The 17,216-nt window shown below is 33.3% G+C and overlaps 1 protein-coding gene and 1 long non-coding RNA gene across 4 annotated transcripts; both read left to right on the plus strand.

Moving 5' to 3' along the window:
- The first annotated feature begins 7,126 nt into the window (after positions 1-7,126).
- On the plus strand, positions 7,127-12,323 carry LOC130805034 (uncharacterized). Its single transcript, XR_009040130.1, has 3 exons — positions 7,127-11,676; positions 11,794-11,816; positions 12,222-12,323. It is a non-coding gene; the product is annotated as an uncharacterized LOC130805034 (long non-coding RNA).
- Positions 12,324-12,369: 46 nt separating this feature from the next.
- On the plus strand, positions 12,370-16,622 carry LOC130805035 (uncharacterized). Of its 3 annotated transcripts, XR_009040131.1 has the most exons (7): positions 12,370-13,029; positions 13,115-14,087; positions 14,173-14,430; positions 14,531-14,806; positions 14,909-15,359; positions 15,460-15,744; positions 15,825-16,622. XR_009040131.1 is itself a non-coding variant. In XM_057669630.1 (6 exons), the coding sequence occupies exon 1, from the start codon at positions 13,081-13,083 to the stop codon at positions 14,059-14,061; it is 981 nt and encodes a 326-aa protein (XP_057525613.1). In that variant the 5' UTR covers positions 12,370-13,080; the 3' UTR covers positions 14,062-14,087; positions 14,173-14,430; positions 14,531-14,806; positions 14,909-15,359; positions 15,460-15,744; positions 15,825-16,622. The 3 variants fall into 3 exon arrangements, 2 of the variants coding, with proteins under 2 accessions (XP_057525613.1, XP_057525614.1); XM_057669630.1 differs by having other exon boundaries at positions 12,370-14,087; XM_057669631.1 differs by lacking the exon at positions 15,460-15,744 and having other exon boundaries at positions 12,370-14,087.
- The last annotated feature ends 594 nt before the right edge of the window (positions 16,623-17,216 follow it).

The following is a 17,216-nucleotide window of genomic DNA, read 5'->3' on the forward strand; positions in this document are numbered from 1 at the left end:
CAGGCATCCTATTAATTTCTCACTTTTCACTTATATTTCAAGTTTCATACCGAAACAGTTGGAATTACAAACGTAAAAGCCGTGTCTCCTCGAATTAAACAAAATAATCTTCTCCGTAGGAATTCCTAACCTAATTGTAAACCCAAAATTATCATAAAAATATTCGGAAAACCCATTTTGACATCCCATTAATTTGATCATCATCTTCAATGTAGGCCTCGAACCCCTAAAAACCTGTTGTTTTTCCCAATCATCCCGGAGCAACATGATACAATCTTCCTATTGAGAATCCTCGCTTACATGGAGTCCACATTTTCTCCTTTGTTGATGTACTTAAAGAGGTATTTAATTGCGCGAGATTGGTTACACCATTCTACATTAATATGTGCATTGTATTTCAAAAGTAATGACAAATTGTGCAACAACGTATCGATTATCCAATTCAATACCATTTTTTTCTATAGTTAATCCACTGTCCACTCTCTTATAACACAGATAACCATCTCTATCAACATATGTTTCTTCATTAAATCTTTTAGGAAAATGTTTTGAACAAATTTCATTATGCATGCAAGGTGATTTTGAATTCGATGATCCATATGGACAATGAATCATTAAATCCGTCCCCAAAGCATACGATGAAGGATTTTCATTTTTGTTAGGAAACTCAGCAGATATGAACTTGTCAATGTTGACTGGATTTGAAATCTTATCTTATCGGTGTAGAAACAATACTATATGTGCATGTGGAAGTCCTCTTTTTTGGAATTCAATGCTATATACCACTGTATAAATAAATAATTAATTAACAAATGCACATCAAAAAGTTAATTTGAACATTAAACAAATGAATATTTTAGATCATTACTTACTTGCAATCTCTTTTTGAACCAATTTTCTTTCTTGAGATCCTTAATCAAACAATCTAACTTCATTTTAAACACCCAAGACAATATATATGGACGGTCTTCAGAACGTAGACCTCTATCTTGGACAAATCGGGTAATCTCTTGCCATTTTGAGTTACAAGTAAATGTAATAAATGCATCTGGATATCCATATGTCTTGCATATACCCATAGCATCATGATAAATCTCAATCATAAACCGCTCACTCCCGGAATACGTATATGGTAAAATAATTCATCTACCAACTATGTTAAAGGGACCATCAGATATTGTAACTGCACCTTGAAGGTTCACATATTTTTCAGCTCTAAGAAGTACTATTACCAGAAGTACTATTACCAGATTTGATGGAATAATTGTCCATCCATCAACCAAGATTTGATGGAATAATTTACCAGAAGTACTATTACCTTCATCCTTTCTGTCCATTATACGATGTGAAAATCACTCCCTCATTGTTAACCTTACTCGTTCCTTTACGGTTGTGGGGATTGATAATCGGTTTCTATAGCACGTCGTTAATACTAAGAACCAAGTTATAAAAACAATATTTATAATCACCCTGATACTACTACAACTAGTGTAATGGTAAGTCGGGGGTCGAACCACAAGGACAAGGGATGCTAGACTAAAGACTTGGTGTGGGAAGGTTATATGCAAGGTTGGTTGGTGGGTGAATTTAACTAATAACAAGAATAAAAAGGAAAACTCAACAATGAAAGACAAGCGGGGAGTAGACTACATCCACCCTAGGATGATCTATTGGAAATAAAGATAAGCTAGGTCATGGGAGTTCGAACGATATTAAGACACTCTTGATATCGAGAGGAAGTTGGTGACCCTATAAGCCACACGAACGACCTATAATCACCCTATGTCTCTCTAGGAGTGGCAGGACAAGATTCGAATCGAATATCTATCAACTACCATCATCAACCTCAACCCTAATCCTAAACATTAAAGATAAGATCAAACCTAGGGTTTCTTTAACCTAAAACCTCTAAAGAAACTACTCTAACATACTAGAGATAAAAGCAATAAACAAGGAAAGCATTAAAGGAATTGAAGAACATGAAAGCATTAATCTAAAATAAGAAAGCATTAAATGAAAGCATTAAAGGAAAGCAATAGAAGAAAGCAATAGAGGAAAGCAATAAAGATATCAAAGCATTAAAGAAATAAACTTACATAAATGAAGTGACATGAAAGTAGATGAAAGTATAAATGAAGAACAATAAATCTACACTAGGGCAAAAAAGTGAAGAAAAACAATGAAAGAATGATGTTCTAGAGTGAGGCACAAAGGCACCCATACTAGGCATCCCCCAAGCATGAGGGGTTTTACAAAAATGAGGGGTATTTATAAGCTAAGGAACAAAAGGGGTAAAGGCCCTAAAAGCCCTCGGGAATAAACATGCGAAGAAAACAAGTCGCGCAGAAAAGACCCCAATTCGGCCGAATAGAGGTGTCATACGACCGAATGAGCCTTCATTCAACCGAATGGGGCTTCATTCGCCATTTCCAGTATGTTTCAGCACAATTCCTTGAAGTTCTAATCCCATTCGCCCGAATTGCTTCTTGGTTCGCCCGAATCTGGCTCCATTCGATCGAATGGTAATTGCATTCGGTTGAATCCTTGTTCTCCTTGGCCCAATCGAATTTCTGAAGCCTTAGTTGGCTTCTGGACTTTGCGAGGACCTTGAGTAGGGCTTGGAAAGCATGTCATGGCTCCGATACGCGCCTCTAATCTTCGATCAAAGGGTCTAAGTCTCGTACACAACGTAAAATACCTTGAAATCTCCGAAAGTACCTGAAATTACCACAAATAACCATGGAGACAAGAGCAAGGTAAAATCATGCGTAAGGTGTGTAAAAAGCATTCTAAAACGCGAGACTCAACACTACAATGAGGAGATAAATGTGCTCTAAAAACGAGCACATCAGTGATAAAATTTGTCGTTAGACCACATGCATCTAGCTTAACCCCCTTATGAGATATATCTAATCTGTAACCCATCCTCACCTCGAGGAAATAATAAGGGATACTGACTGCAGCGCCAGATAGCATGGATGAAGCTCACTAATGCGCTTTAATCAACCATCACGACCCTCCACAATTATGTCACGTTCTTCGGCAACAGTTCCTACGTTTTCAACAATTAATGCAACAACTTTAGATGTAGAAGGTACATTATGAGTCCTTCCATCAAGATTTTGCATGCTAATAAGCTTTAATTGGATGTCAGCGCTTTTTGAATGGCGTATGTTGTCACTCGCCATTCTCCATGTCTACGCATACGGATTTTTGGAATCGAATAGATTATTCCGATCTTTAACAATCGAATCATCAAAGTCCTCCTAATTTCCAAAGCTACAATGACAAACAACACACATGAATAAATATTATAATATTCTCACAAACACAAACTAAAAAATTTGTTTTCTAAAGAAGGAAAATTAATAAAGTGATATTTTATATACCTAACAACATTTTTTCTATTTAATATCTCGTTTTCGGTGTCAACGATGTATAACTGTTGAAATTTTGCAGACGATGTTCCTTCTGGTATTAAGCTACCAATTCTATGACATGTCTGCCCTCGAACTCGAAAAACATATGGCCCACGACTCATATTTAGAGTTTTTATCTATTTGTCCACCATAGAGGTAAAGGCAAACATCATTTTATACCCTCTTAAGCGTTCCATAAAATGCTTACTTCGTAGGTCTTGACCGTGTAAAAGAGATGAGAGTAACTCTGGTGGTTCTTGAAACATTAAAAGTACAATCTTTCCATTTCTACAACACAATTGAAAGGTGGGTGCATTATTTTTAAGCCTCTTATCCTTTATTATTTTTAAGTCGTCTTGCTTCTCTCGTTTTTTTATTATTAGTTTTTTGTTTGCTTTTATTTGTGGTTGGTTCTACTTATTTATTTATTTTATATGCATTTAATTTATCTTTCTCGTGTAGCTACGTCTCCTTATCTTTCTCGAGCCAAGGGACTCCTTTGGTCGCGCTCTCCTTTACGGGTATGAGTTGCTGCCATCCTTCCCTCGAAGATCCTGTCCATAGTTTTTTCTACGAGCGGGATACACTGGGTAGGATGATCATGATGATTATGATCCTTTCTTTCAAGACACCAAAATCTGCACCATTCTCATCACACAAAAACATTTAATCTCCAATATCCATATATCCTGTGATAGATAGAGCATAGCATTTATGTCATTAAAAATATACCAAAAAAAAAGTTTGATATTATTTTTAATGAAAGAATTATTATATCTGTTATATCGTGTTCAATCAAATTGTCATTTTGGGCAACTTCAGTCATCTCTACACCATCTATTTTAAAAAAGGATAAACTTCATGTATGAGTAATAAATACAAAAACAAAATTTATTTAAAAAAATAATGAATTGCACCTGAATTTCGAGAAACTACGTCTCTGATGGTAGATGTGTTTTGTCTAGCATTCATCATTCGTCCATTAACTGAATCAAAAGTATCTAAGACGGAATTTTGAAAAGCGATTGGGCTACAATTGTCTACACATTCACTAATCAAACTAAATTGACTTCTTGGAGTGTATTATTGATGGTATACAACTGTATAAACAAAGTTATAACATTATATAACTTTAATTATAAAGAAAATTAAGATAATTTATATAAATAAAACATTCTATAATAAAATACATACCAATTGTGAGGTCACTAAGAGGTAGACCTGGGAAAATTTGATCCGACCCGAAAATGAACCCGGGACCCGACCCGACAAAACCCGAACCCGAACGACCCGAAAGTGACTTAATCCGAAACATGACCGACCCGATAATTACCCGACCGAAAATGACCCGACCGAAAACCGACCCGTTTTGACAGATTTAATATCAATTTTTAGAGTAATTTCAATGTTAGAATTCATTTCAAATAAAATTTTAGTTTTCAAAGTATCTCAACATATTGAGTATATCACTTGAACCCTAAAACTCATCAATAGATCTCAAAAAACACGTATTTAACGTCTTTTTAGCTATCGTAATTATTTTTCTTTAAAAACAGGACGTTATAATCATCTTAATTGAATACATGTATCTTGTTAAATCAGTCAAATGAGTTTTTAATTCTTCTACATTTCAGTAAGCAAATCAATATAATTTATACGAACGTTTGAATGAGCTTTTCAAAAAACGAATGTCGCTACCCTAAATTATAAAACGCGTATCTTATAAGACGAAATAAGTACTTAGTTGTATATCTTTCCAACATGAAAATTGTGAAGATAATTTTAACGTCATTTTTATCTAACGTTACAATTATAATAAACAAAATAACTTTTATAAAGCGCGTATCTTACAAGTCTTTCAAAATAAGTATTAATTCCCCTATTTTTCTTGCACTTAAATGAACCTGACATACCAACTATTTTTTGAAAATCGTACATGTAATTTCTCTAATGATTTTTTTAGACATTTTAATGATTTTTTTTATGTTGAATTAGTCGATTGGATATTCTAATGTTTTATGGTAACCCGTTGGGTCAATCCGAACCTACCCGAAACCCAGAGTGATCCGACCTGAAACTAACCTGATCCGAAACTGACCCGACCCGAAAATGACCCGACCGAAATTGATCCGACCCAAAACCCGACCGACCGACCGTTTTCCCAGGTCTACTAAGAGGTGTCCGCCACATACCACTTCTACAGGGATCAATGTGTAACGATGTATGATCTGATTTCAATTTATAATTAAATATAAGTTTTATGTTGTATAAAATAATACATTCAACAACAAATATAGAAGTATATTTTTAAAAATACCAATTACATCACAATTATACTTAAAACGTTTATTTCTATTATTTTCATCCTGTTAGATCTCGCTGTTTTTGAGTTTTCCGAGTAATTATCAACAATTATACTTGAACTTTCTGATATTACATCACAAAAAATTAGTTACAATTTAATAATTATCTTGAATCATGAAATTTATTTTTGAGTAGAATATAAATAATACTTGTATTTGGACATAATTGCGTTGTATTCTTATTTTTGCAAGGTCTTTCTCTACAAAGTTTAGGTGGATTAAAGTTTTCCATGCTAGATATTATGATGATTATACTTTTTTTCACAATATCAATCATAACATATTAAAAAAATAACTAATAATAAGAATATTTAAAAAGATACTCCTTAAAAAATATATTAAACTTTAATTTAATTATAGAATATCAAGTATTAAAAATAGAGTATGCAAACTGCATCTTGAAATATTCGAACTCAATGATGAAACTTAAGCCCAACAAATGAAAATAAAAAAGAAAATCATATTATTAGATTCTTATTTTAAGCTCGTTTTAATAATAGACGATTTTCAATAAAATTAGTATCTGGTAGAGGTGTTCATTCGATCGGGTTATCGGTCAGGTGTTTCGTACTGTCGGTTAAAATTTAGGTGTTGTATCCACATAGATTTTTATATATTGTATTTTTAAATCGGATTAAATCGAGTTCGGTTATAAATCGGGTGAATATCGGATGATCGTGTCTGTTTTGTACCCGTTTAGCATTTGTAAACACCAACAGCTGTACAGTGTATTTTGAAACAAATAAACATAAATCATTAAAAAGGTAAAATATTACAAAGTTGCAAGATTCATTTTAAGTGATACTACCTCCTATTCAGCTGAATTGTCCCATTTTTTTTGGCACTATTCACTTATCACTCTTAATTTGTATTTTACTCTTAATCTATAAGTTAAAACATAGTCATATGGGATCTTGTTTGATTCGTCTCAATACAACAATACAAGGATTATTAATATCAACTTTTTATAATTTTTAATTAAGCATAATTTGAGATATTAAGAGTTAAAATGTTGCCTCGGCAAGTGTGAAAAGTCAAATGGGACAGTTTAGCTGAATAGGAGGGAGTATTACAAAATGATTAATAAACACAAATCATTGGAACAAAAAAAAAAAAAAAATTCATATTTGTAGACCAATATATTTTTTTAAGGAGTAGGCCCCTAGATTTTAATATAATATTAAGGTCATGGCTAATTCTAAGTATTTCTAATCTAAATCTAAAACCTAAAGATCAGTCTTCTTCCTCTACTACCGCCATTTACACACCATTTTCAGTATTTCTCTCTTCTTCCTCTACCAGTCCACTTGACAGTCGCCATTTCAAGATCTGGTATTCATTTTTCTCTCCATTTCTCAGTAATTAGTTAGTGTTTTATTTTTATTATTAATTACTTTAGACTTTAAGTGTTGCATGTTCATAATATAGTATTATTTTTGTTGATTTTTCCATGTTACTGGTTGGATGTTTCTCGCCATTCACGATAATTTTTCCATGTTCATAATTAAAATAATTCGCGTAGTCCACAAGAATTTGATTTCAAGAAATCTTATTTAATTTTTTTTAATAGTTTTCCATCTTGATTTTTTTAATAAATTTCACTAAGTGATTAATAATATAAAAATAAATTAACTCCGTATTCTTCTAAGTTAACTTTGTCAATCTAGTATTTCACATGTTTTATTTATATTTTCAATTTTTTTTTATAAATCTTAGTTATATTTTTTTTTATGAGTAATATTAATTACTTATAATAATTATTTTTATCAAACATGTTCAAATCAAATAAGACAAAATCATTAAAACGAAGTAATACTCACACATACTCATGCTTCAACGGTTGAAAATATATTCACGTATCTCAAAGTATATTTTCGCACATCTTCCCCAAGAAATAAGAAAACACATCCCACAAGAAATGCATATCACGCCTTTCAACATAGCCATTAACAACTTTTTTCACGAAATAACCCTTGTGATTTAAGGCAAAGATCAGAACTTCACATCACAAAAAATATGTGTCATGCGTATGCAAGGATGTCTTAAAAATCCTTTTTTAATATTTAAAAAAAAAATCTTTTAGTATGTCCATAAAAAGCCTTCACCTTTTCATTCACACTCATATTCCCATCCATCTGAAAAAATAAATTTCTTCTTTACTCCAAACCCCCTTCATTTCTTATTCTCTGGTTTTTCATTAAATCCACCTCTTTCGTGTCGATTTTTCTTCAACATTCAAATTCTTCGATTTTTTCCAATTTATAGATTAAACATTCAACCAATGATCCATTAGTGTCAACCACTTTAAAACTACTAAGCATCTACAATATACCCCAAGTTTGATATTCATTCAAAATATTATAAAGAAATAAATCCATAGAACATCAAAGAAAACGTCAAGTAGTGCTTATACTGTCTATAGAATTTGTTTACATTAAAAACTTTTTATTTTTTCATTCTTTTTTTGGTTCTCAACATAAGTTGTATGTATATTTGCATATTAAACTTTATTGTTCATGTTTTATTGATTTGTTTCAATAGATGAGTTCCAACACCAACGGCCTGTTTGGTTAGTGGGTACTACATGGCGGTAATGGGAATGATTTATAGTGTAAAGTTTATCTCCATTTTCTTAAAATCTTCTTTTTCAAATTCGGTATAGGTTTGGGAATAATTTCGTTATTGGAGTTTTTAGTTGTTACCTCAAAGTCTCCAATTTCGATGACTCTCCAAACTTGATAATTTTCAGCTTTAATGAAGATCACCATCCTATTCTTCCAATATGTGTAGAATTTTCCATCAAACATGGGTGGCCTTTGAGTAGAGTACCTTTCTTCCCTTCGTTCATTCATTATCGACATCTCTAAAAATACTAGGATATTGCTCTCAGGGTTTCCTGATCAAATTAGAAACAGGGCTCTGATACCAATTGTAGACTGTTTTAGAGATGGGAACGACAACCAGAAGGGGGTGAATTGTTGTTTTAATAAGTTTAAGTATTTAAGCCCTGTTTTTGTGGAATTAGATAAAAGAAACAAAACTTAAACTTAGAGCGAAATAATGAAAGCGACAATACAATTTTACGTGGAAACCTTTAAGCCTAAATAGAAGGAAAAACCACGACCCCTCGGGATTTCAAAACTTCACTATGTTTAAGGCAACTCTTTACAATTACATTAAACATCTTACTTCACTCGAAGCATTCTCCACTAGGCCAACTTCTCTCTTCAATTGCTTCACTCAAAGCAACTCTCTTAGCTTTACTCCAAGCTAATTTCTTCTCTAGCTTCACTAGAAGCTATCTAATCCTCCTCTAGACTCACCTGAGTCTAGTTATAATAATTCACTCAAAAACCCTATTACAAGGATAAATTTTCTAAAGATAAAATCAAAGAGTTGCACAAGAAAATATTATAAGCTAATTGGCAATTTTTTAACAAAATATTTCTTGTTGATTTTCCAAAAATAACGTATGAATTACCAAGGCTCATATGAAAAACATTATTTGAGGAACAACCGAATCTCTATTTATAGAGTTAAAGTCCTTAATAAAAAGGAGGTAACTACCCACTAATCCCGTATCCCAAATAATAAGGAGAATAATATGGATCTTAAAGACTAAGGACAAAACACACTGTTATTGCTTTGAATAAGTATACACTTGATTAAATCAAAGCCACGGTTTTCTTAATATTAGCTACCGTTCCCTTTTACTAACAATAGACAAATTAGTTATATTTTCCCTATACTAATAATAGCTTACAATTCCCTTTAACTAAAATTAGCTACGATTCCCTTTTCCAATAATATGTGCTGTTACCTTTAACTAATAATAGGTGTGGTTCCTATTTACTAATATTAGGGACGGTTACCTTTAACTAATAATAACTTAATATCAGCTGCTGTCCCTTCACTATATTTAGCCAATTTGGTTATTCACTAAATATAGATCCGAAATAAAAGCCTAATAAAAAGAGTTTAGAAAATCACACGTTAAGTGGTTATAAAATATTTTGCCAATTAACTTAATAATTTAAATAATGCAACAAATTAATTTTCACTAATACATCAACTAAAAATCAGAAAATATAATAATAATCAGAATTCGAGCAAACGTCTTATCTCCTGACTTCAGTCTGGGAACAGTGCACAATCTCCAATTTCCAGCAGCGTTAGATCATCAAACTTGGGAACAGTGGACCTCCTGTCAACATTTGACATCCTTAGCGATATACCTTTTCTAACTTCTTTGGATTCCTTTGACGAGTACATGTTCATAGATACAGTCATAGGTACTATCAATGATCTTAATCACGACCGGATATTGACCTGCAAACAATCTCAAAAAATACATTTGTTTATATGAAGTATAGTCATCATCAAAACCTAAGAAGTAAAAAAATTCCCCCTTTTTGATAATGACAAACGTTTAAACAAACTTAAATAAAATAGAGTAAAATCAATATTATAGAGCATGCTAGAGATTAAAGCTACTCTACATAACTTAGTAAATTAACTCGTTACAATATAATTTACCAAGCATATATTAAAACAGATTACTCTAACAATTAGAATTATTTAAAATATCCTAAGCATAATCAGAGCATTGGAAGTAGTTTATTGCTTAAGGCTTTAAATAAATCTAAAGTAACATAACATAGCTTACAAAGATCCTTAGACTAAGCATAATCAGAACATTATCATATCACTGAGTATTAGAGTAATGATAATAATGAGCACCAAAGTATAATTAATCCAAGCATAAGTCATGATAACACTAAATACTAAAGTAGATAATCAAAACATGTGTTAATCATTCAAATAAGACTCTGAGTGTCCAAAATAATAGAGCAAGCTTTTCATATTTCAAATAGCAACCATAATAATCAAAATGTCCATAAATTACCCAATATCAATGATCAGAGCTAATTCAAAATGAAGTAGAATAGCTTAATCAAAATAATTAGAGCTTGACTAATTAGTATTTCAGGGTCAGAACATAGCTTTACTAATTAATTAACCATATTCATCAGAGTATACACTAGTGGAAAAAAACGTATTTGCTGCGATTTTTGTATATACGCAACAATAAATCAGAAAAATAATAAGAAAAAAAAAACCAATTAATTGCTGCGGTTTTGAAGTGTGACCGCAGCAAATACTCAGTAGCACAATTAATTGCTGCGGTTACGCTTAGGGCCGCAGCAAATAAGTATTTTTTTAAAAAAAAGTGAAGAAAAAAATTAAAGGCAGGCAGACAAGGCTCGGCGCCTCGTGTAGATCTTCGCGGCCCGCGGAGTGCTTCTGACCCAATATAACTGCTGCGGTTAATGTATCGCCCGCAACAAATAATGCTTCATGAATATATGCGTAATCTTAATTGCTGCGGTTAAGCTAAAGGCCCGCAGCAAATATACTCTGTTGTATACTCTATTTCAGAAAATTAAAATTAAACCCGCCATTTACTTCATTTCACAAACTGCTACGATATTGTGTTGTATACTCTCAAGCAAACCCACCATTTTCACCATTCAACAATTCATTCTTCATCTTCATTTTCTTCTAAAAACCAAAAATTCTTCATCTTCAAAACTCTATTTCAGAAAATTAAAATTAAACCCGCCATTTACTTCATTTCACAAACTTCTACGATATACTGTGTTGTATACTCTCAAGCAAACCCACCATTTTTGCCATTCAACAATTCATTCTTCATCTTCATCTTCTTCTAAAAACCATAAGTTCTTCATATCCAAAACCTGTTTCAAACCCACCATTGAAAAACACTCGAAAAATTGAGCGATTGACTGTGTCTTCAAAGTTGTTCTTCATCTTCTTGGTTCATAAACCCACGAAATTTGGTCTTGTTCATCTTCAAAACCCACGACATTAAGGTATTTTTTCTCCGTTTAATTTGTTAAGCATTTAAGTTTTGCAAGATATTCATTAAAACACTCGAAAATTAGGGCAACTGTTTGTATACTAATTTTGTTTCTCTTTTTTCGTTGTAGATAACATAACTCACGAAATCAAGGTAATTATATTTATTTTACTAATTTGCAAGTTCATTTCTTTATTGTTTAACATGTAATTTAGTAATTTAGTGCTAAAGATATCAAATTATTTGTGAATTTTGCATTATTCAAGTTTATGTTATTAGTTTGTTAAATATTTGTGTAATTTGTTAAAAATGTGGTTTGTTGTTATAGTTATGTCTTTAACTATTAGAATTACAATATGATTTTATTTACAATGTAGTGCTCAATATTGAAGTATGAAGTATAGAATTAGAATATGAAGTATGTAGATTTAGGGTTAAATGGATTTGGTATAAATAAGAGTATATTTTTTTAGGGTTAAATATGTTTGTTAGAAATAAATATATATGTTTAAAAGTTGTGTATTAATTTTGTTTTGAATCAATTATCACACTAATTAGGATGACAAAAGATCGTTCTTGGATGTATGGAAGCATTGAATCGTCGGAATTTATTGATGGCATATTAGAATTTTGTAGTATTGCTGTTGAACATCAAGTTAGGACCGGGGGGGGGGGGGGGGGGGGGGGAGTTGGTTTTTATTGCCCATGTGTCACTTGTGGCAATGTATCAAAGGTAGGTAGTGTTGATATCCTTAGGGAGCACATACTTCGACGTGGGTTTAGGCCTCAATTTCATGTTTGGGTTTGGCATAGTGAGGAGGGAGTTTACAAAGAGAAAAGTGTTGTTGAGGACGTCAATAATGTGGCGGATGTCAATGAGGATGTAGTTGATCATGTTGATGGGTATGAGACATATGAAGAGAATGTCGATGAGGATGTGGATCATGTTGATGAGATGATGGAGGGAGTCGAGAATGAGTTAGGAAAACGTCCTCGTGTTTTTGACTTGTTGACAGAGGCTTCTCAAAAGCCTTTGTACCCGGGATTTACAAAGTTCACCTAACTAACAGCAGTGTTGACATTTTTCAACATTAAGTCAAAGTTCAATTAGAGTGACGCTTGTTTCACAATGTTATTAGAAGCGTTAAGTGAGATGCTTCCTGAGGGAAATGAACTTCCAAAGTCGACATATTATGCCAAAAAGCTCATGTATCCTTTCGGCTTAGAGTACCAGAAGATTCATGCGTGTCTGAACGATTGTGTGTTGTATCGAAATGAAAACGAGAACTTAGAAGAGTGTCCTAGGTGTGGGTTATCGCGCTAGAAGCGTAAAGGGACTCAGGATGCTAAAGGGCCCCCGGCTAAGGTATTGTGGTATCTTCCAATAATACCTAGATTCAAGCGCTTGTTTTCTATAATGAAAGATGCGTTAAATTTGAGGTGGCATGCAGATAGGGTGAAGAAAGGTCACTTGCTCACACATCCATCTGATTCTCCGGAGTGGAAGAGTATTGATAGGTTGCATAAGACTTTGGAAGATGAGGTTCGTAATTTAAGGCTCGGACTGTGTACGGATGGAATGAACCCATTTGGCAATCTTAGTTCTCAACATAGTACTTGGCCGGAACTTTTAGTGATCTATAATTCGCCACCTTGGTTGTGTATGAAGCGTAAGTACATTATGCTTTCGCTTCTTATCTCGGGTCTTAAACAACCTGGCAATGACATAGATGTATATATTGCACCTCTCGTTGAGGATTTGAGAAAGATATGGGATGAAGGCGTTTCAGTGTTTGATGCATATGCTAATGAGGAGTTCACCTTGCGTGCAATGCTTTTATGCACCGTTAATGATTTTCCGGCATATGGAAAATTACGGGGGTATAAGAACAAAGGGAAGAAATCATGCCCAATATGTATCGATGACTTGGAATCTACGTGGATTCCTAAGTGCAAATACGTATTCATGCACCATCGAAAGTTCCTCCCACGAGACCACCAATATCGTAAGAAGAAAAAGTTGTTCAACGGGGAGGTTGAGGACCGTGTAGCTCGTCGACCATTGACCGGTTATGAGGTTTATGAACAGGTTAAGGGATTTGAGACTGTATTTGGTAAAACGGGGCAAGTGCAAGAGGGTGAAGACCGATTATGGAAAAAAGAAGCAATCTTTTGGAAGCTTCCATATTGGAGAGATCTACAAGTTAGGCATTGTCTTGATGTTATGCATATAGAGAAAAATGTATGTGATGCCATACTCGGGACTCTCATGAACATTCCGGGTAAGACAAAGGATGTTAGGGCCATGCGAGATTGGTTTGAATGTAAGGGTCTTCGTCCGGAGTTGTGGGCACATGTTAAGGTTAGTAAGAAAAGAAATAGAGCTGATGAAGTTTGAACAACTCTCTATGGAATGATACTGTGGTAAGCAACTTTACTATTTTTACTCATTTAGTTTCATTTTAAAATTAATTTAATTGACAGTAACAAATATAACTTTTTTTTGTAGAATCTTTTGCACATCGAGAGCGATGAGGACAAGAAGAATGTGTTTCTTTCAGCTGTTGCTGAAAGATTCAGAGATTTCAAATCCAAGCTAGTAAATCGCTGGATTACGAAGAGGCGTGCCCGTACGACCAAAAAGGTCAAAACGAAAAACGAAGGTGGAGAGCAAGCACCTTCAAAGATGCCCTACGAAATATGGGGTCACATATCGAAGAGAGATTGGGAGGCCTTTGTTGCCAAAAGAACAACTCCGATAAAAGTTGTAAGTATTTTATATTATATTATTGTTTTTGATTTGAATTTACTTCTTTTGATTTAGTCATTAAACTAATACATGACATTCGATTCTATTGATTAATTAGGAAAAGCATGGTAAATCTTCTGATTATGCAAGCAAAAAGAAGTTTTACCATCGCTTGGGCCAAAAAACGTACGATGAGGTTCGAAAAGAGTGGGTGGATGCGGGTTTATACCCCAATCAAAGTTCATCCATGCCCTCATCTACGACTACCTCCGTATCCGTGAATACTCCTGCTGGAGATCGGGTGCGTGATTGGTATTGCGGGCTTCATTTCTGAGATGCAATTGGTAAATTTACCTTTATTGATCCGAGAACGAAGAAGGTTGCTGATGTTGTGGTGAGTTTTGAAATTATTAAGTATATTCTTGATTTGATTTGTATTCTTTGGCTTTGATTTACTTATACTAATTGCTATATATGTCACTTTTTATTTGAATAGATGGGCTGGAAGGAAAAAGAAGCTACGGAGGACCCCAAGAGGAAATGTTGACGCATTGCATATGGTCTTAGGGAAAGACCACAGTGAGCGGGTAGTCGGAAAAAGAGGCGTCAGCGTGGGGTTACAGAAGGCATTCGACAAAGAGTGTGTTGCTACTCAATCCCGAATGACGCTGCGGGATGAAGTAGCAACCCTCCAAGGAGAGATTACGAAGGACGTTCTTGCCAATCTGGCCGTCGTGTTGCAGAAGATGGGAGCACCCGTTGTTGACTTAGCAAACCTGATTGTCGAGGATCAGGAAAGTCAACATGGGGATCCTAATGCTTCGGTCGAGCCAACATCCGAGCCCATTACCCCCGTAGCACCCCTGCCCATTACTTTCCCTGAAGGGGAAAACCCCACACCGGAGACCATAAACTCCGTTGCTTAAAATCCGGAGCCAGTGCTACAGGTACATAGTTTTTAAATATATAAGCACTTATTAATTTAAATTCCAACGCATTTTAATATTTTATTATGATTCTTATTATACAAAACGACGCAATTTTCAGGAGGCGACTCCTTGTTCTCTTTTGCTGCCTCAGTTAGGTGTTGCTAGTGATGGCGATTTAACTGAGGTTGCATATGGTGTGGCCCAGCCAACCAAAGAGGGCCAAACAATGCATTCGATGCCTGTTACAAGTGGTCACATCAGTGTGACCTTGGAAACTATTGTAAAGGGGTTTGAAGATTTCTCACTCCCGGTTCCAATGCCAACATGGAGCCTTGAGAAACTATCAGACGCCCTAGGTAGTTTCGTCACATGGCCATATGCATGGGTCCGATTCACTAACATGGTAAGAATCATTTGTACCTTATTTATTTTTATTTTTTTAATTGCATACTTACACTAATTTAATTGTATAAATTGAAACAGCAAAAGAGTCCAAAGGGATCTTGGAGAAAGATCGGTTCCTCAGCAAAGGTGGCGACTGGGTCAAAGTCGATGCCAAGCACTCTAATTTTGACTGATGCGGAGCTAAACGATCTCTCTCAAGATTGCAAATGGCTGCACACTTGTGCATCTCGCCTGCGTGAGGAGGACCCAATCATTCTAAACCTGCAGAAGGACCAATTCTGCTTTTTAGAAAGCCCGTTTGTAATTATTGGTCCTAATGACATTGGGCAATTTTTGAGAGGAGAGATGCTGAACGTAGCTCTTATCCATGTCTACAAGAGGTGATGCTCAATATCTTACAAGTTAGGCATTGTTGTTTAATTGTTTTAATAACCAAATTACTAACAAAATTTTCTTATTCGTGAGATTAGTGCGGCTTACGAGTAGTTAAATTCTTGCGAACCTCCAATAAAAATTGGATGGTTTTGTCCAGAGTCGATTTCGGGTACTAAATGTGTAAATGATCTAGATGACGTCAGAGCATACATTGAGACTGCTTTGACTAATTCCCTTGTATCTAAACACACGTTCATTCTGCCTCCATATATGGAAGAGTAAGTTTTATTTTTGAAATTGAACTTATCTTTTGATTTTTAAAGTCACATAATCTCTAATTTGTAAATTTTAAATTTGCGTTTGTAATTTGCATTGGATACTTTTGGTCATATGTCATTTAACGAACACTGTGCACATCTTCGACTCATTACAAAAACCTCAAAGCCCGCCTCGCAATACAAAAGTCAAAGCGTTATTGAATGCGTACGTAATATGAATTATTTTAGCAATTTGGTTTAATTAAGTGTTATATATATATATATATATATATATATATATATATATATATATATATATATATGTATATATATATGTATATATGTATATATATATGTATATATATATGTATATATATACATATATATATGTATATATATACATATATATATATATATATGTATATATATACATATATATAGATATATGTATACATATATATAGATATATGTATATATATACATATATATATGTATATATATATATATATACATATATACATATATATATCTATACATATATACATATATATATATCTATACATATATACATATATATATATATATATATATATATATATATATATATATATATATATATATATGTATATATATATATATATGTATATATATATATGTATATGTATATATATATATATGTATATGTATATATATATATGTATATGTATATATATATGTATATGTATATGTATATGTATATATATATATGTATATGTATATGTATATATATATATATATATGTATATGTATATATATATATATATATATATATGTATATGTATATATATATATATATATA

The sequence above is a fragment of the Amaranthus tricolor genome, chromosome 2 (assembly GCF_026212465.1).
Source record: "Amaranthus tricolor cultivar Red isolate AtriRed21 chromosome 2, ASM2621246v1, whole genome shotgun sequence".
NCBI classification, from domain to species: Eukaryota; Viridiplantae; Streptophyta; class Magnoliopsida; order Caryophyllales; family Amaranthaceae; genus Amaranthus; species Amaranthus tricolor.